The following is a 20569-nucleotide window of genomic DNA, read 5'->3' on the forward strand; positions in this document are numbered from 1 at the left end:
TCCCCCCGGAATCATCAGGGGCAAGGGTTGCAAGTTATTCCCTGAGGCATATATGAGTTTAATTGAAAGAATGCTCGTATAAATTTCAGAGGGGGCTCATTTGATTGGAAATTGAAAGTTCTAGTTCAATTTTTAAGAGTCAAAAGATATCCGAGGGCAAATAGCCCCCCCCCACACATCATGTTTCCCCCAAGCCTATCCGATAAAATTTTTAAAATATCCAGGTCATTAAAAATAGCTGTAAGGTCTAATAATAAAAATTCCTATTTCAACAGAACCAACCAAACTCTGGAGGCAGGCGTTATGAACAATGCTCTAGAGGCATAAAGAGTTCTTATGGATGGGATGCTCGTATAAACTTAGGAGAGGGCTCATTTGATTGGAAATTGAAAGTTCTTGTTCACTTTTTAAGAGTCAAAAGAGATCGGAGGGAAATTAGCCCCCCCCCCTCCTCCACGCCCTAAATTCATCAGATACAAATTTTGTTAAAAATAGTTAAAAGTTCTGATAACAAAAACTCCGGTGTCGAAATAGCCCCCCAGGGCCCAGGGGTAGGCGTTGTAAGTTATGCCCTGGGGGCATATATGGTTGTTATGGAAGGTATGCTCGTATAAAATTCCTAGAGGGCTCAGTTGATTGGAAATTGAAAGTTGTAATTCACTTTTTAAGAGTCAAAAGTGATTGGCGGGCAGATAGCCTCCTCCCACACTATTTATTTTTTTTTCCAGAGGCACTTCATATAGAAGAGGTCGTCGTATAAACTTCAAAGGGGGCTCATTCGATTGGAAATCGAGAGTTCTAGTGCCCTTTTTAAGAGTCAAAAGTGATCAAAGGGCAAAGGGCAACCGGCCCCCACAAAGCCCTTTTTCCCCAAATACACCTGATAAAAAATTTGAGGCAGCCATTTTGCTAAAAATAGTTCAAAGATCATATAACAAAAACTCCTTTACGCATGGTCATTTCGTGAAAAATAGTCCAAAGATCAGATGAGAAAAACTCCTGTATCGACGCACCCCCCCCCTCCCAGGGCCGGGGCAGGCGTTGTATTACTCAAGGGGCTTATATGGTTTTTATGGAAGGTATGCTCGTATAAACTTCAGAGAGGGTTCATTTGAATGGGGATTAAAAGTTGTAGTTCATTTTCTCAGAGCGAAAAAAGATAAGAGGGCAACTAGCCCCTCACGCCCTCCACACCTTTGGGTGTATCGGATGGATAAACCCATCCGATAAAAATTTGAGGCGACCATTTTGTTGCAAATAGTTCAAACGTCTTAAACTAAAATCTCGGGGCCGACACAACCCCCCAGGGCCCTTAGACAGGCGGTTTAAGCAATTCATTAGGAATAGGCACGGTTCCTATATAAATCGTGAATGCATTAAATGCAGAGACGGCTCATTTGACTGAAAATAAAAATTTTTAGTTCACTTTTAAAGAGTCAAAAGAGACCAAACCTTAATCTAGTCCCCCCACGCCTTTTTTCTCCAAACCCATCCGATAAAAATGTTGAGATAGCAATTTTGTTAAAAATAGTTCAAACATCCGATAATAAAAACTCCAAAGTTGACACAAAACCATTTTTTCACTTTGATATTGTTACTTTGATATCAGTATTGATACTTTGCTGTTCTTTTTACTGACTGATTTTGGTGATATTGCTACTAAAATCACTTCATTTTTGTTTTTACCAACAGACACTTGTCTTCTTTCATATATTTTACGTCAATCAGCATTAACAAATATTTAAAAAATAAACACAAAAGAGCCTGTGAAATAGTTAACAGATTGGCTGAAAATACTATAGGGGCGTGCCCCCTCTCCTACCTTATAAGTGACACTGCTGCTAAGCAGTACTTCCCTCGGCTAGAGGAGCAAATAAAAAAAAACAATTGGAAGTTGACTTGCCTTGTCAGCCGTAAGAGCATTTCCTGTCAAGACATACGCAAGTAAGGTGAGAAAAACAACGATTTTCGACGAGGTGTAAAAGAGAGTCTGGTTAAGTGATCTAAAGTAATTTGTCTTCCGAATTACATCCACTTCCTTCCTAGAAAAAAATTAAATTATCAACTCGGGATGTAATATAAGCTAAAGTCCTTTTGGAAGCCAATTCAGTTAATTTGCAAATTCAAAACTACCGTATTTAATTAACCCCGCTTCTCAATTGTTTTTTCTTCTTTTTTTTGAGTGGAAATGCACTTCATAATAACAAAAAAATAAAATTTTAACTCGAATTAATCTAGATAGTAGTTTCCTCGCAGAATATGGCTGGCGTAGGAATTTCCAGCAGTTGAATTTTAGCTTGTTAGTACAAAATTTTTCTAAAAATGAGTTACATTGTTCGTTCTTATACTTCGGCAATGAATTACCAATCATTGATCAAATGTTTCTTAAGCCACATTGATTAATTTCTTAAGCCACATTGGCCTGACATCACAAAAAGAAAGAAAAACGAGCAAAAATGGGGTTTTTATAGGCCAAATGAAAATACTGAAAAAGCACAACAAAGCGAATATTTCGAGAGGAGAAACGCCTCTCTTCTTCAGCGCGAAACGAACTAATGTATCCAAGGAAAGTGCCGAAGAAAAAAACAACAAAAAACAAACGCCAAAAAAATCAAAAATTTAAAAGATGAATAAAATTCAATAAAAGCTAAAAATTATAAGAATTATTTGTTTTTAATTCTTATAATTTTTGGTTTTTATTGAATTTTATTCATCTTTTAAGTTTTTGGTTTTTTCTTTGGTTTTTTGGTTGTTTTCACATTGATTTTCTGCGATTGTTTTTTGTTGTTTTTTTCTTATGCACTTTTCTTGGATACATTATTTCGTTTCGCTCTGAAGAAGAGAGGCGTTTGTCCTCTCGAAATATTCGCTTTGTTGTGTTTTTTCAGTATTTTCATTTGGCCTATAAAAACCCCATTTTTGCTCGTTTTTCTTTCTTTATGAAACCGTCTAGGGCTAAAAAAAAAAACCAAGGTCGTCCTCGGTTGGGCTGGGAGGATGTCATAAGAAAAGATTTAAGGGAAATGGGAACTTCCTGGGAGGGTGTAAAGACGGAGCTTTGAATAGATTGGGATGGAGGAGGAGCGTGCGTAGCTGTGTATGCCTCAGGCGGCTTGGTGCTGCGGCTAGTTGTTAGAAGTATTACTAGTTTAAAATGCACAGCAATGGTTGTGCAAAAATTCCTCAAACATACCAAAATCCAAACAAAGCTTCAGCAACTGTTTATTGGACCTACAATGGTGTGGTACCAATGAAGTTTATGCAGACGGGAACGAAAATTTCTGTAGATTCTTATTGTGAAAGTTTGCCACCACTGTAAATTGTTATTCAAAACAAAATAAGAGGAATGTTGACTTACAGAACTGTTCTTATCCGTACCGATGCCCGTCCTTACAGCACTTATGTAATTCGACATTTTCTTCAATTATTAAAATGACATATTTTCGAACAACCAACGTGTCATCCTGGACTATGAAAAGGAAAAAGAAGAAAAAAAAAAAAAAAAAAAAACAAATAAACACGCATCCGTGATCTTTATTCAGGCAAAAAATACCAAATTCCACATTTTTGCGGATAAGAGCTTGAAAACTCTACAGTAAGGTTCTCTGAAACTGATGGTGTGATTTTCATTAAGATTCTATGACTTTTGGAGGGTGTTTTCACCTTTTTTCGTAAATAGGAGAAATTTTCCCAGGCTCTTAACTTTTGATGAGACTAAACTTGATGAAACTTAAATATTTAAAATCAGCATAAAAATTCGATTCTTTTGACGTATCTATTGATATTGAGACGAGTCGCTCTTACTATACAGTTCGTTACCACGAACTGTTTGACTCGTAGCTTATTTAGACTACCATTTAGGTTTCTTTCTTAATTTCTTTTTTTTAATTAAATTAATTACAATGGACTAGAGATCATTTTTTACCATAGACTAGCTACCGCTGCAGCCCCGATCTTCACTAGAAAATTTGTCATTTACTATGGGATACAGTTCTTTCTTTAATATATTTAAAACATATGCTAAAAAACTCAAATATTATTTAGATTTCAATCTGTATTATAACTTAGAGTTCTCTCTTCTAATGGCATATTTTTTTTTATCCATTATTTAAATTTTGGAATCGCTGTGTTGCTTGTCTTGTGTGTCTTCTAGCCACAAATTTCGTCAAGCTTCGTCTTTCTCCGAATATTTCAGTACCTCCGATATCTCTCCATACTTTTTACTTTAGCTGTTAGGTTTCATTCAAAATACTTTTGCTTAACGCCATAGATACCAAAAAAAAACTTTATCTTTTCATTGTCACTTCGGTTACTGTAGGCTAGATTTCGGTCTTTACTGTAATGAAAAAGGAGATTTTTAGGGGAAATCATAGGTTCTTAAATTGAAATGAAGATTTTGTAGGGCATTTGTATGTTTTTCCTAATAGTGAAGCACGAATGCGTCGTCTATATTACACATGGTCACGGACAGGGGTATGTCGTGTGACGTAACTGGGCATGTCGTGGAAACCTATGGGAATCTACTAGGGATGTCGTGACATAACAGGGCATGTCGTTAAAATCCTGAGGGGCATGTCATGGATCCTGGAACCCACTCACTACTAACGCACAACACCACTTTTCATCAAAAGAAACCTGAACCGAAGAGGATTCTAGCGTAGAATTGCGCTGCGTCCAGCTTGTTTCCTGTGCCAATTCTTGAAAAGATTAAACTTCCATTCAGATAAAAGAAAGATAAGGCATACAATTATATTGCTCAATACACATCTACAAGAGTGTGGTGTCTTTTGGAATCCCACCCCCTTCCCCAGTTGAAGAGATCTTCCTCAAAAATACATTCACGCATATTAGGTTTTTGGCTATTTTCATCTTATGGGGATGAGGAAAATGTTCTGCTGGAATTAAAAAAAGCTAAAGAAAAATCACTCATTTCCTGTGCGGGGAAGTTCCTAACAACTTCTCATTATTGTTTTCAGCTACTCTTTCAAAGTTTAAGCAAAAATAAAAATAATCATCATAGGCTACAAATTATTCATAAGAAACCATTAAAATTAATGATAAAAAGTGATCTTATTTCATAAAAAAATTAATCAGTAATCATACATTTTACTGTTCCCTTATGACAGTAAGCGTTGAACCTGAGCCCCTTTAGTCAAGGGGCACGGCCGTATCCGCTGTGCTGTCAAAAGGTACTGATGCGTAGGATTTCAAAACAAATAAATAAACCTATAAACCTTATAAACAAATAAAATTACAACTAGCCTTTATTAACTGGAGTTCTTTGATAAGGGGTTTTGACGCTGGTGATTGCAACTATATAATTTCTATCTTGATTTTACTGTTTTGTGGTGTTCGAGGGGCTCTTTTTCGAAATGACATAAAAAAAATCTATTTTAAAGATTATTTCGAAATAGGAAAAATCTATTAATTTTGAAGTTGCTCATTAAAGGCTATTAGCACATGAATATTTTTATACTTCCAAAAACATGGATAAAATCTAAACAAAAACAATGCGATTCTGACGGAAATTATACCCTGAATCTGAACTTGCATGAGAAACTAAAGCAGGGGCGCAATTTAATATGGAAAAAAGAGAAAAAGATGCCCTCTATGCAGAATATCGTGGTTTAAGCTACTTTTCTTAATTTTCAAACGAATAAATTTTCCTTATTATTCAAGCCAAGGGACTTTAAGTTTCCTATACAGGGGAATTGGACAAAGGGGTTCTAAAAGTGTACTTCTGGTTTTGATATGACTCTAGTTTTAGGAGGTATGACCTATTATGTTTCTTAGTATTGGACATGATCGTCTCTTACTAAGTTGCTAGTTACCGCTGTAAACCGGATAGTTGCTGCTACTTTTCTTGATTTTCTAGTCAATATATTTCACTTTTTGTTCAGGTCATGTGACGGCAAGCTTCCTAAAGAGGGGTTTCGGACAAGGCAGTTCTAATAGAGTACTTTCTTTTTTGATCTGACTCTTTTTTAGGAGTTACGATTTATTACATTTCTTAGCATTGGACGTGATTGTCTCTTACTAGGTTGCTAGCTACCGCAGCAACCCTTACTTTATATATAATTGTAAAAGCCTATACTATAGTTCAGTTGCCTATGCAAGCTAGTATAGGCTGGAGTTCATTCTTTATTATAAAAAAAGTTATACAAGGGATCGATGGTTTATCAGTTCCAGTTTAGAATTTCAGTTTAGTTTTAGTTTAGAGTTTTAGTTTAGAGTGTTAGTTTAGAGTGTTAGTTTATAATTTTAATTTAGAGTTTTAGTTTCAAGTTTTAGTTTAGATTTTTAGTTTCCAGTTTTAGTTTATTTTTAGTTTAGAGGTATAGTTTAGAGTTTTAGTTTAAAGTTTTAGTTTAGGGTTTTAGCGTAGATTTTTAGTTTATAATTTTAGTTTGTAGTATTAGTTTAGAGTTGGAGCTTGGAGTATTATTATAAAGTAACAGTTTAGAGTATTAGATTCGAGGTTCGCTTTGGAAATTCATTCAAGAATTTTAGTTAGATTAATACTTTAGAGTTTAAGTTTAGAATTTTAGTTTAGTTTAGTTTTAGTTTAGAACTTTAGTTTGGTTATTAGTTTGGAGTTTTAATTTAGAGTTTTAGTTTCAAATTTTAGTTTAGTTTTTTAGTTTAGAGTTTTAGTTTAGAATTTTAGTTTAAATTTTTAGTTTAGAGGTTTAGTTTAGAGTTTTAGTTTAGAGTTTTAGCTTAGAGTTTTAGTATAGATTCTTAGTTTAGAGTATTAGTTTAGAGTATTAGTTTAGAATTTTAGTTTAGAGTATTAGTTTAGAGTTTAAATTTTGAGTTTTACTTTAGAGTTGCAGTTTAGAGTTTCAGTTTAGAGTTTCAGTTTAGAGTTTTAGTTAGAGTTTTAGTTTAGAGTTTGAGTTTAGAATTTTAGTTTAGTTTAGTTTTAGTTTAGAACTTTAGTTTGGCTTATTAGTTTGGAGTTTTAATTTAGAGTTTTAGTTTAGGTTTTTACTATAGATTTTTAGTTTAGAGTTTTAGTTTAGATTATTTTGTTTAGATTATTTTTTTTACGAGTTTAGTTTAGTTAATACTCTAAACTGAAACTCTGAACTAAAAATCTATACTAAAACGTTACACGTAAAAGTCTAAACTAAAAGCTAAACTAAATTTACAAACTAAAACTCTTAACTAATAAGCCCAAAACTTTACACTAAAACTTTAAACTAAACCTCTAGACTGAAACAAAATTAAAATCTAAGCTAAAACTCTAAACTAAATTTTTAAACTGAAATTCTTAACTAAAACTCTAAACTTATACTCAAAACTAAAGCTCTAAACCAATGCTCTAAACTCAAACTCCAAACTAAAACTGATGCATCTGATTTAAAATGTTCGATTTCCTAGCGTATCCTAAAATAATGAAAACATAACAAAGTAATGCATAAAATATTTTCATTGAAATGACGACAAAGAATATTAACATTAAAATATGTTACATATAACACTGTACATGATTAATATCATTGAACAACTTTGGACATTTTGAATCTATTCCATAAAACAATTCATCATGTTCTCTCTTGATAGTGTAGGTGTTCTCTTCTCTTAGTTCGTAACCAGTAGAATAATCATTAATCCATTTTGAGTCCTACAAAATGACCCTAATCTTCAACTATTAGTTTTATGTTTGCATTCTCTTTTAGGACTGTCATCTCTTGATATCTCACTCTTGAATATCCAGCATCAGCGACTTGTTTCGGTAGTCCAAAGAACTTTAATCTCTTTCTGTCATGGCGATGCACGCATACATTTCCAATAATATCCCCACTATTGGTTGTTTCATAGTTCAAATATTTGTCTTTGTCAGCATTCAACGCAACGATGACTTTATCATGTGCAAATACTTTCTTCGAATATTTAATATTCATGTTTTTATATGATGCAAGCGTTTATGCTTTCAATGTACAAAAAATACTGATTGAAAACATACAATACACTAGGTAGTGTCGGTAACCAGCCATAGAGTACCACTGGTACAGCCGCATAAATAAAAATACAAAATAAAAGTTGAATGATTTACAAGTCCAAAAAATTCAGTACAAAAAAAAGACTACAGACTATCCTTTTCTAATAGTAAAAATCACAACTAACATGCCTATATCATTTTCATTTCATATTTCGAAAATACTAAATAAGATTTTTTTTTATTTTAAGCATATTTCAGGTCATTTTATGAGATACGGGGCCTTTGGAAGTTAGGTCATCGATGACTAAGGACTGTCATATCATTGCCTAAAATGTATACGATTTTTTGTAGTAGCTCCACATCATTGCCTAAAATGTATTCGACTGTTTGTAGTAGCTCCAATTGTATACCCACTATGGACAACGTCAAATCCATAACCCCCTCACTACTTGATTTCTAGGGATCGTTCTGGATTTCTAAGGATTGTTCTGAATTTCTATATTAAAATTCTATTCCCGGCGCCTTTTAATATAATGCAATTAAAATCGCAATTCATATTCACTTAATGTAGGAGTCAAAACGTAAATCGATTTCATCCAACCCAAATATAAAATTTATTCATATAACTACCAGTGGCAAACGGCCATTGAAACCACTCTAATTCATACGACGCAATGATGCATGAGTGCCATAAAACTCTCAGAATCTATTGCGGTCTGGCCTTGATACGGTCCATAGATGCTCAAAAGTGCCTGGCCTTGATACAGATTCACTGAACTTCAAAAGTGCCTGCCCTTGATAGAGCTCATTGACCCTCCAAAGTGCCTTGTGGGTAGTGGCTATAGCAGCCGGTAAGTATAGCCTAGGACTCTACTGAAGTCAACATGAATTTGTGCATACGTGTAACTTCCCATCTCTCTTAGACTTAAGTAAATCAAAAATTTGTCACAAAGAGTCATGGGGTATGTTACCCATGACATCTTTGAGGAACTGCAAACAAAACATTCAATAATCGATTAAAAATTTTCCCATGTAAAATATGCACAGATTTTAGAGACCTAAAGGAAGGTAGGACAATTTAATATGCATTGCTAATGTACGTTGTGTTGATACAAATTAAAAAATGCAATATTTTGATAGAAAATATGCAATATTTTCTGCCGCAATATTGCAATTTTTTCATAAGAAAGTATACTTCCATTGCTTATTTGATTCTAACATTTTAGAAGTACTAATCATTAGAAATGAATCGGGGCTTACTTAGTTCAAGAAGATGGTCTTATCCAAGATTTGGATGGATGACGCCACAAGACAGACCTGTTACCGGAAGACTATAGATCCTTACGTATGAAAGTTTGTTTTATACTTTTTACTGTTTCTCAACTACTACTGCAGCTACTTGCGACTATTAATACTTGCAACTGCAACCACTTGCGACTGCAAGTGTGGCAACTTGCGGCTGCGATAACTTGTAACTGTAACTGCTGCTGCTTCCGACTGTGACTAATACCATTAGTAGTGCTACGGCAATTCTGACTGTGACTATAAATACTACCCAAACTTTTACAATTACAACTAGTACTATTGAACTAAAGCAAAAGAGCTTAACTGCATCCAGCTTGTCGAAATAACATATTGCATTGAGGTTGTCAAAAGGTTTTATGTGCAAGATCTCAGGAATGACAAAGATTAATTGTAAATTTCATTGAATATTGGTCAAGGTTTTGCAGTAAATCAAAAGACTTCAGGTGTATCCAAGTTGTCAAAAGGGCTTATCTGAGCTTGTCTGTAAATATTGACATCAGAAATGGCTATAATTATAGTGATGTATTTGTCATTTTTCGTCGATGCTTAGAAAAACTAAAGCCCGCGGTTCAAAATACACTTATTTTTCAAAGAAACGCTAATGTCTTAATAGGCTTTAGAATTTTCACAGTTAAGAGGGGAGGGGGAGGAAGAGGGGCCGCCAAACTCCTGTTTATGGCAATGTTTTTTTCGTTTTAAGTTTGACTTGAATATTCGAATTAAATTTCAATCGTTTTTAGCTTTGTTTATTCATCTATATCAGTACCTGTTATCTTTATAGTTGCTATGATCATTTATTTTAATTTCGGTTTGCTCTGGGTTTTATTTATTCTTTAAAAGTTATTTCTAGCTGTTTTGATTTTGAACTATCGTAAGACTTTATTTCGGCTGGTCTTGAGTTTAGTATGGCTCTAAATTTTTCTTTGAAAAGCTTCTTTTTAATAGGGAGTTGTTTTTTTCAAATAATGAGCAATAAACAGAGAGTATCTAAAGGAAGGAAGAGAAAATATGTTTTACTTTCTTGCTCCTCCTAAGAGTGCGGCAAAAGGCTTCTCCCAGGTGTACATTTTAATGACTCGCATGCCCGTGAGGACTTCGCCCATAAGTCGTATCCGTTGGTCAGTTTTACCAGCAGTTTCAAGCCTGTATTTTGAAAAAACCTTTCCAATCCAACCTTAAAGAAAGAAGAAAATAAAAACCACATGAGAGCACTGATCATTAAACATGCGAATGTAATTAGATAAAACTGGACAAACAGAAAAGAGCAAGCGATGTAAACTGACGTCTACTGACGTAAAACAACTGCAAAAGGGCAAAATAACGTTTATTTTTAGGATTTGATAGATGCATCAGAACTTTTTTTTATGTTTTTATCATAAGTTTTAGTATTTTTCTGATAAACTAGTTAGCCTGGAAAGAGGGCTTCCCTTTCCTTCTATTTTTGTGTGGCATACTAAAGCCAAAATTGGCAGGATATAATAAATTTAAATCAGTCACATTAACTGTCTCTTCACCATAATCTGTAAAAGCATTACTTAATTTCAACCGTGTTGCCTAAAAATTGGAAATTTGCGCGTTGGCACTTTTGTGCATTTTTTTTCTTCTTGACTTCGTATTCTATAATGTAATCGATAAAATAGTGAAAGTAAACTACATGCCAGTAATGAAGGTGCCCCTTGAACTTGATTAAATCTTTTGAGGAACCAAAGCATACTATTTGCTTCGTTTGTCATGTGTTTATTGGAGTGATCATACAAGCCCAGAGGAACGGACTTTGAGCCCAATTGATTTTCAGCAAATGGTCTCCAAGTTAGATAAGATATTGCACAAAATAATCATGAATGCTAAAATCTACAATCTAATTCAATTAATATGGCAAAATGAAAAGAGTTGCCTGTTATTGTCTTAGGTAAATAAGCCAAATAACATAGAGCGACATGAAACAAAGTAAAAACTAATAAGTAAGTAGCCAAAATCAAAGAGATCAAAAATAAAATTAAAAAAAGGATGATTAAATGTTACGAGTAATGAAACAAATGAGGTAAATAATCAGAACAGGGATAGGCTCGACGAAAACAATTTACAAAAATGGCTCAATACATAAACACCATTTAATATTTGAATCATGCAAACGAATAAAACTTTAAACAAACAAACATTTATGTGCATAATCAGACCAAACTGAAAAACGATCAAACAATTAATTAAAAATCAATATATATTTGAAAACAAATAGAAATTATCATCAATAACAATGAGGCTTTCACCCTCTTGAACACTATGGGCCTGAGTTTCATTTACTCTTTGCTGAAAATGACATAAATTTCAAGCGGCATTTTTTCTTGTTTCAATAGCATCAGTATAAATCACAGCAAAATCAAATCATAAAACTAATCAAGGTTCGTCATCACAAAGTATACCAGGGTTATCCCACCCCCGGTCCGACCTTCTAAATACCTAAAGTGTCATTAGTTCTCTACTGAATAAATGTGCGAATTTCAAAAATAGTGGGTTTGTTTGTCAAAACATGAAAAAACAAAAGAAAAAAAGCACGATTAGACCTAACCATGATTTAGACAACGAATTGCCTTTATATGTTTAATCCAAATATATAAGATTCAATAAGTTTAACGAAACACATCAAAAGTTAAAAACCTGAGAAAATTAGCCTTCTTTTCGAAAAAGGGGGAACAACTTGAAAACTCAAACTATCCAAATGAAAATCAAGCCATCGAATTCAGCATATCAGAAAACAATTGTAGAAGTTCCAAGTTCCTATTTGCAAAAATGAGGAATGTTAGGTTTTTTTTGGAGAAGATCACAGATGCGTGTTTATCTGTTTCCCTCTCCCCACGCCACTCCCAGCGGTGATCATAACGACCCAGTGGTTCTAGATGGTCCGAGAGAGTTCTTCTACGAATTTTCGATTTTTCTGCGAAACCACATCTTGTGGCAGGCACTGAAGTCCATATATAAAATAATGTCTGTTTCGGGGAACATATCAGTAGTATCTATACTATTGATTATAAATATACATGAAAATATACATTGATTATAAATATACATGAAAATATACATTGATTTTCACTATTGATTATAAATATACAAGAAAATATACATTGATTTTCACAAAATAGTAGTCTAACCTGTACATTGACTTACCAAGGAGAGTGATATATAGGTTTCACTAGTGATTGCATAATATGTTATGTAGGACGGGTTTCTGACATAATTCATGTAGGCCAGATTTCTACTTCATAATGTATATATGGCCTACATGCCTTTTAGGGTAAGTACATTATCCGTGTCAAAAAAAAAAAAAAAAAAAAAAAAAAAAAAAAAAAAAAAACGGTGCCTCTTGGCTAGGTGTTAATATATTCAGTTTTTTGACTATAAAATCGAGTCTCAAATTGGAATTTTATACAGTTTGAATACTTCATTCGTTCTATCGATATATATATATTTTACGATCATTTACATTGGTAGAGATATGGAATGTTCTAAGCGACTTCTGGTGAGTAAAATTTTCTTATGTTATAATAAAAAGAATCCATTTTGCGTCGCATCAAGTTTTCACTGGCCTATATTGAACTAATGTGTAAACATGCTCTTATCAGATAGTGGAAAAACACCCTTTTCAGGTATGAGGATGTAAAGCAATTTGATTATTTTATGGTGAAACTGCCTGCCCTGTTTGAATATTAACACCCTTTCAGGTATGAGGATGTAAAGCGATTTGATTATTTTATGGTGAAACTGCCTACCCTGTTTGAATATTTACTAAAATTTGAAAAAAAAACAAAAAAAACAGGGACTTTTTAATTGGAATAGGAAGCTTTTTTGAAAGTGCTAACAGCTTTAGCGTAAAGAGCATGATATTGAGGAGGGGGTGATCCCTCATATCCGGATTAAATCTGCCGAAACTAATATGCAAATTCTGTTTTAATTTTTCATGCACGATGAGCCTAAATCGAAATGAACCTGCCTATTACTTATTAAAATTGAATATTTACTAAAATTGAATCACATGGACTGTTTAATTAGCATAGGAAGCTTTTTAAGAGAGCTAACAGCTTTAGTGTAAAAACCAAGGTATTGAGCCAAAAATGTGGAATTTTGCATTTTTGAGAGAGTAGAAGGATTTTGTACGTGGATTAATTTTATATGAGGAGGGGGGGTTTCCAGGGGGGAAATTTTCAGGGGGGAATTTTACCAGTTTTTTTTTCCGGAAACGTGAACTAACTTTTAAATTAAATTTTAGGTCTTTTGTCTTAGGGATTTGCTCCTCAAATTTTTAAATTGAAAATGAGTGTGCTGTTCTATTAGTAAAGACAATCTTTCAAGCTCTAATCAGCAAAAATGACAAGTATTATCCATCTAGGACTTCCGCTCTATTCTTTATGTGTTTAAGTAGCTTGAAATTTAGGTCTTTAAGCTTACGAGCTACCCACTGAGAAAACAGAAAATAATTTTTATTTTTATTTTAGGATGCTGTTGATCAGCCGTCACAACAAAAGCGTACAAAGTTGGATGAACCTGAGGACAACGTCGAGACAGGGCTAATCGAATCATTAAATTCAATCAGGCCAACTGTAATTCGCTTCGCTCCTCCTTCCGAAGGAAAGGAGGAGGATTCTATGGACATAGCGATGATTTTTGACGTGAGTGCAAATAGATATTCTGAAAATATTTTAATAATTCATTAAATCAATTCCTTATATGCTTGAGGTGAATAATGCTATCTCTCGATTGACTTGTAAAAATATGCGACACGATATAATCGGATTAGCATGTATGTTTGGGATAATGAGATGCAGATGCCTTCTGGGTGTTACAAATTTGTGTCTAAAGGTCCGTCAGCTTCATATATGCATGAGATATTTAGATTATTTGATTTTATTCTCGTTCTTTTTTTTGTTTAATGTAATTTTCTACTTTTCTTTGAAAAGCTTATTTTGTACAAAGCGTTTTTAATTAATTCCTTATAAACGACGTCTGAAACACAAGGATGGTACAATTAGAACAATAAGTAACTTTTTTTTTGAAGTACCGAAAAACTATAGCGTGAAAAAGAGCGAGGTTTTGAGGAGGAGTAACCCTCCTCATATGCGTGATAATTTCTGTTCGTTTTAAGTTTTAATGCTACTCCTTACTTTCAGTTGAAAAAACTTATTTTTTTTATTTAATTACAAGCAATAGGGCGATTCTACAGATACTCATAGCCTTATTAAATTTATATTTTTAATGAGAATGAACTCTATATGCAGTCGTACACGTCAAGCAGTCATGCAGTAGCGAGCAAAAAATATGCAGTCATGCAGTAGAGACCAACAAATATGCAGTCATGCAGTAGCGACCGAAAAAAAAAGAAACAAATAAAAAAGAAAGAAAATCAGCCAAACAAAATGTATACTAAAACATATGAAACCAACAGTCTAGGGAGGTCTAGCTTTTCTTTGAAGATAAATTCGTCTTCAATATTCAACCGATTTTTAATGTTTTAATTTTTATGTTAACAAAGTTAACTAATTAGCTCCTTTTTCTAAAGTTCAACGCGGCACCACTGACAAAATGGAATACTGGGTACTTGTCTGTTAAACGAAACACACTCAAGAAGTGAAGTTATATTAATCCTAATGAAATATACCAAAACATGATGATAATATGATACTGTAGAAACAAAATTATGGAAACTACGACAAAGAATTACGGAAAGCATGGAAAGCGTTAAGAACAAATTATATTAAATACCTAACCCCTAACCATCTCTATATATCCAATAGACAATTAATATATACATGCATCGTAGTTTTTTTCACTCAGAACAAGCAAATCATAACCGAACCCACAAAGAGATATCGGTTTCTGTCAGATCGTACACTGTGTAAGTCTAGAGTGGGTTTTTTTTAACAGCCAAGCTCCGGGTAATGTCTGGAGAACTTTTTAATTTTTGAAACAAACAAAAGAAAAATCTTAGATGACAGAGAAGGCTAATTTAATAATAAAAGTTGTTTCAAGAGTCGCCATCAAGGTATTTACCTAAGCTTTAATTCATAAATTGTTTGTAAATTTTTAAAGCTCTTTCTTTGAAAAGAAAAATAGTGTCCTGTAGAACTGGAAAAACAACCCTCGATAGGCTTTAGTCATGAAGAAACAAACATCGCTTACTATCAAAAGCAAGATGATATTCATTAATCAAAAATTTTTGTCAGGAATTATGCGTTAACAACCAGAAATTCAATCTCCATTAGTTTAGTAAAAACAATTGTTATGATTGGTGAAGCACAAACTGCACTAATTATTTTCATAATTAACTTATTCAGTTAATAATCATAGTTGTTGCAAGAGTCACCATCGGGATTTTCAGGGTACATTTTACGGCATTATTATGTGTAATCACGAGCAAAATCAAAATTTATTACTTTATTGTTCGTGCAGGGAAAAATTAAATTGGAGGCGTTACGCAAAGACACTTTAATTCTGGGGAGGGGCACTTTAATTGTGGATATGGAAGGAGAAAAAAGTTCTTCTTACAATGATTTAATTAGTCCAGGTTTACTGCTACCAGCACTTCAATCAAATCCATCACCAAGCGACATAGGAAAATTCGGATTATCGAGAAAAGGGGGAAACTTACACCACCACCAGCCTCCAATGTATGGGATGCATGCCCATTAACCGAGGCTGAAGAGCAATGTTTCATAGAACATACTGCCTCAGTTGAACGATGGTTGGGTTTTTTTGAGACTTACAATCAAGAGGGGCAGGCACTAGAGTTGGATCCCTATTTTGCATTTTCATTCTGAAAATTATATTTTTTCGAATAAAACCATTAGTTTTATATATCATTCTCTTGTTCTAACTTAACCTCTAAGAATAAGACTTCATTTCCCTGACTAAACCAAATATATTTTTAACATGTTCTGTTGTCATTATGAAAGACATATGCCTATGTAACTGTTTCTTTTAATTGTTCAGGTGGTGGGACAATGACTATGAAAAATTTGCATAGTTCATTAACTTTATAAAAATAATGGATATTTCACATAAAAAAATAAGCCCTTTTTTCTATAGATTAATGAAATAGCAATGCCATTGGAGCATGAAACACCCTTTTTTAGTGGAACGGAACCAATTCTAGCACCCCCAAAAGAGTTTAGAAATGAACCTAAATTAGTTCTAGGCAATATGGAATGGCATAGAGGTTTCCTTAATGATTTTTTTGGGGATATGGCCAGCCTAGATGATTTAACTTGTGACATTGACATGATGGAGAACTCGGAATTGATAGATAAATTCATGCGGGAGCATTTAGGGGATGTTACTAGTGCATCTGAACCGGGTCCTCATATAGAAATTACGTCACAGGACAATACAGGCTGGCTCGATCAGCAATCCCCAAACACACTGGAAGACATGCTAACTAGCCTAGGGGACTTCGTGCCATCTCCATCCAATGTAATTGAACAGACGGGGGGTGGTGCTATTGACAATTCTATGTCACCGGATTTTATTTTTAAAGGTGGGCATGGGGGAGGGAGGGTAATTGAATTAAAATATTATTCAGATTTAGAGGGATGTATGGGGATACGACGAATATGTTCCGATACGAGGTTGCAGTGTTTCAAGTATGCATTTTTAATTGCTGCATACATACCCCTGCGAGATAAAGCATCTAAGAAAAAGTTGGATAAAATGGCAGTTAATGGTTGGGAGGGTTCAAAGTTCCCCAAAGTAGATTTTAATTGTTTAAAAGGTCAATTTCCCGTGAAACTAAAAGGAATCGATATTTTTGAGCGGGCTAATGCACATTTAAAGATTGATGTCACAGTGTTATAGTATGAACACGAATTTGAGGAGGGCCACCGTTCAAATAAGAAGGGGGTCTTTTTTCCAGTGTGAGCTCCGTCCATTAATTCAGTAGTTTATGGGATAGGGATTCTTGACCCCGCACCCACGGACTTCGATTTAGTCTTTCATTTCAACCCAATTCAGGAGCCTAGGGGACTTTTCTGTGCAGATCAGAAACAGGGGGCACAGTTCTACTGTCTAACATGTCTCTAGAGATTTCGCTCTGATTTAAGTCTAAACCATCACATGAAGCACTGTAAACGTCATGGATACCAGGTTCTGGAGACAGTAAGTGAAGATAGAGCGATTTTACGACTTAAAAAATTTCAAAATACACTCCCACAGAGCACTAATATCGCTTTGGACTGCGAGGCTAAGCTGAAAGACGTGTGCAATCCGTCAAATTCAAATCCTGTTAAAATAAATGAAGTCATACGGATATCTTACGCTCACGCGCAACGAGATTCCAATAATATCATGCACGTGCTGGAGGTCGGGGAGATATTGAGGGACGGTGAAGACTTCATGCGCTTGGCTTTGGTAAGACTAGTCAAAACAGTTAAGGATGCACTTTTGTTCCTTTGCTATACAAACTATCCTATGGTCCTATCACCAGATGACATAGTGGCCATTAAAAATCGTAAAATGTGTTGGGTTTGCAAGGGGGAATTTGATGATGGTGTTGGGAAATGGGGGAGGAGGAAGGTGTTAGACCATGATAATTTGTGGCAGGATCTTACCTCGGGAGGGAGTAAATCGAAAAGAGTAGCGAATCAGTAATGCGATTTGAAAACTTGAGAGCATAATTTTGGACCTGTTTTAACACACAAGTCCAAGTATAACATCAATTCTATTCTTCAGGTATCGGCCCACCTTGACAAGGGATGAGTTGTAGATGAAGCATGGATAGATGGCTCTGTCTCATATAATATTATATCCACATCATTAGAGAAGCTACTGCTGCTAGAATTCAAGTGGAAAACAGTTGACAAGGGTAACACGTGCCTGAATAAAATTCGTTTTTTAGACTCTTTCAGCTTCTTCCCCAAATCTTTAAGTCAATTGATTCAGGTATAGAAAAGTTACAATTGTGATAGCTTCCCCTCCTCAAACAGCGCTTCCCCGATGATGAAATGTATGATTTATTAACGTGTAAGGGTATATATCCATACGATTATTACAACTCTGACTCAAGGCTAGATGAGGAGTCACTACCTCCCATTGAAGCTTTTTAAAAGTTTGTGACTGAGAGTGAGTGCGCCGCGAGTGACGACGTATTTTCTCAGATGTTTTTGGGAGGGGGCTGATGTACAAAGTGGAGGGGTTTCTGTAAGCTTTTCATGGCAAGTGACGTACTCAATCTTTTAGACATTGTTTGTAAAAATACGGATAAAATCTTTTGATAATCTTAGTTGGATTTATTTTATTATTTTTCAACTGCTCATTTGGTGATGGAATTGATACTTAAAATCAGCAAGTAATAAACAGGTCTGATTGCCGTAGTGTATCAGCATCATTTTTTATAGAGAACAATTAGTGGGGGTTATGCTATTCAAGAGGATCATATAATGAAAACTGATCCGAGCGGGAAGCACACCGATTACAAGTTAGACGCAGTTTCTTTGGATGTGAAGTCTCTTTACCCATCCACAATGTCTCATAGTGGTTTTTCATATTGTACTTTGAACTCGATTGACACTCCCTTTGCTTTGAATGTTCCTCACCGTGCAAAGGTTAAGAAGACTGGGAAGCAGAGGAGTTTTTCTGAAATTTACGGTGAAAGACCCATGGAAATACACGACTCGTTAAAGGACTGTTCTTGTCCGTGCATGAATAGACCGGTGGGTAGGGACTCTCTGAGCCCCTAAAATTTATCTTTGGTAGAGGAAGGGAGTATGCACTGGGTACCTTCAAAACTCAAACTAATTGCGGATTTCAGCCCAAAACAGAATATAGTTGTTCATCACTTGATATTAAAATGGATGGGGTCTAATTGTTTCAAGATCACAAAGATTCATAGAGCCCTCAAATGTGGTCAAAAGCTTTACATGAAAACGTTTATTGACACCTTTGTCAATAAGCGTTCACAATAGAAAGTGAAAGTTGAAAAAGAAGTCTATAAACTCATTTTGTAATCAGATGTTGGTAAAATGTGCGAGAGCGTATGACACAGAAGTCAATGTGAGATTGTAATCAACCCCAAATATTGTTCTAGAATCAGAGATGATCCACATTTCACATCTTTCCAAATCAGAGACCACAATCATGTTCTCATGCATCGCAAAAGAAGAATTATTATATTAAATAAAAATATTGCAGGCGGATGAGCAATAACTCAAACATACAAGAACCTCGTGTTTTCATTCTATTATAATATGTGCAAAGTACAGTGTCCGATTGAGGGTAAAGTTAATTTGTCCTACGGGGACACAGATTCATTCCTGTTAAAATTCAATACCGAAAATCTTTTAAATGATCTATAAAATGGCGAGTACAACATCTAACAAAGTGACTACACTAGTTTTGGGGAATCCCTCTACCCAGAGTTAGTGAGACGCCACGCCCCAAATCAACTTATAACGTTAAAAAATGAAACGGGTAGAGATTTGATATCGAGTGTTATGTTTCCTGTACCGAGTGTATACTGTTTGGAAACTCAAGGCAAGGATATCAAAAAAGTTTGCAAAGGTGTACCCACATCTTTTGTAAAAAATAATTTCTACATGACTTTGTATAAAAACTGTGTGGAACATTGTTCAGTGCCACGGGCGAAATTCATGGGGATTCGCTATTTACAATTTAAAAACTAAACCTTTGGAGTATATAAAAACACCAGGTCTGACATATCGTACAAAGTATATTTACTTGAGTTTGTTTTTAAGTTTTTTCCACAGGGTAATTTTTTAATTTACGCCCTTTTTTATGTTACATATTAAATAACAAAGATATTTATAAAAAAATTAAAATAAAATACATAAAAAAAAAAGTATAAATTTTTGTGTAGGGTTGTTTTTGGGGTAATGTTGTTTTTTTTTTTTTAATTCTTTTTTTCTCTATCAAACAAAATTGAATATGTGTGTGTGTGTGTTTGCCCTGCCGATACATTGAACGTTTTTATTTTAAGCCCCGGCCCGGGGCCCGCCGCCGCGGCCCCCGGCCGCCGGGGGGTGCCCGGCCCCCCCCGGCCCGCCCCCGGGCCCGCCCCCCCGGGGGGAGGGGGGACCCCAAAATTTAAAAGGTTGTAAATAAACGTGTATGATATTTCAAGTGCACATTATTCCAATAAATGTTGTATTTTTTTATAAATAAATAAAAAGAAAAAAAATTTTTTTTATTTAAGTGTTTGTTTTTTTTTCTAGTGGTTATGTAAATGTTGTATTTTTTTTTTATAAATAAATTAAAAAAACAAGTGTATTTTTTTTTTTATTCATGTTTAATGTGCCTTTTTAAATGTATTATTGTATT

General features: G+C 34.5%; 1 protein-coding gene across 1 annotated transcript in view; it reads right to left on the reverse strand.

Annotated features, from left to right (window-relative positions):
- LOC148955865 (ATP-binding cassette sub-family C member 4-like) overlaps positions 1–20569 on the reverse strand; it is a 216306-nt gene that overhangs the window by 143127 nt on the left and 52610 nt on the right. The window contains exons 5-6 of the mRNA XM_089104749.1: positions 10271–10427; positions 1904–2042 (exon numbers count right to left, since the gene is read on the reverse strand). Of these exons, the coding sequence (XP_088960875.1) occupies positions 1904–2042; positions 10271–10427 (296 nt within the window). The remainder of the gene's footprint in view (positions 1–1903; positions 2043–10270; positions 10428–20569) is intronic.

Source organism: Artemia sp. Qi Xiang Cuo, chromosome 2 (genome assembly GCF_049724085.1).
Source record: "Artemia sp. Qi Xiang Cuo chromosome 2, ASM4972408v1, whole genome shotgun sequence".
Taxonomy (NCBI): domain Eukaryota; kingdom Metazoa; phylum Arthropoda; class Branchiopoda; order Anostraca; family Artemiidae; genus Artemia; species Artemia sp. Qi Xiang Cuo.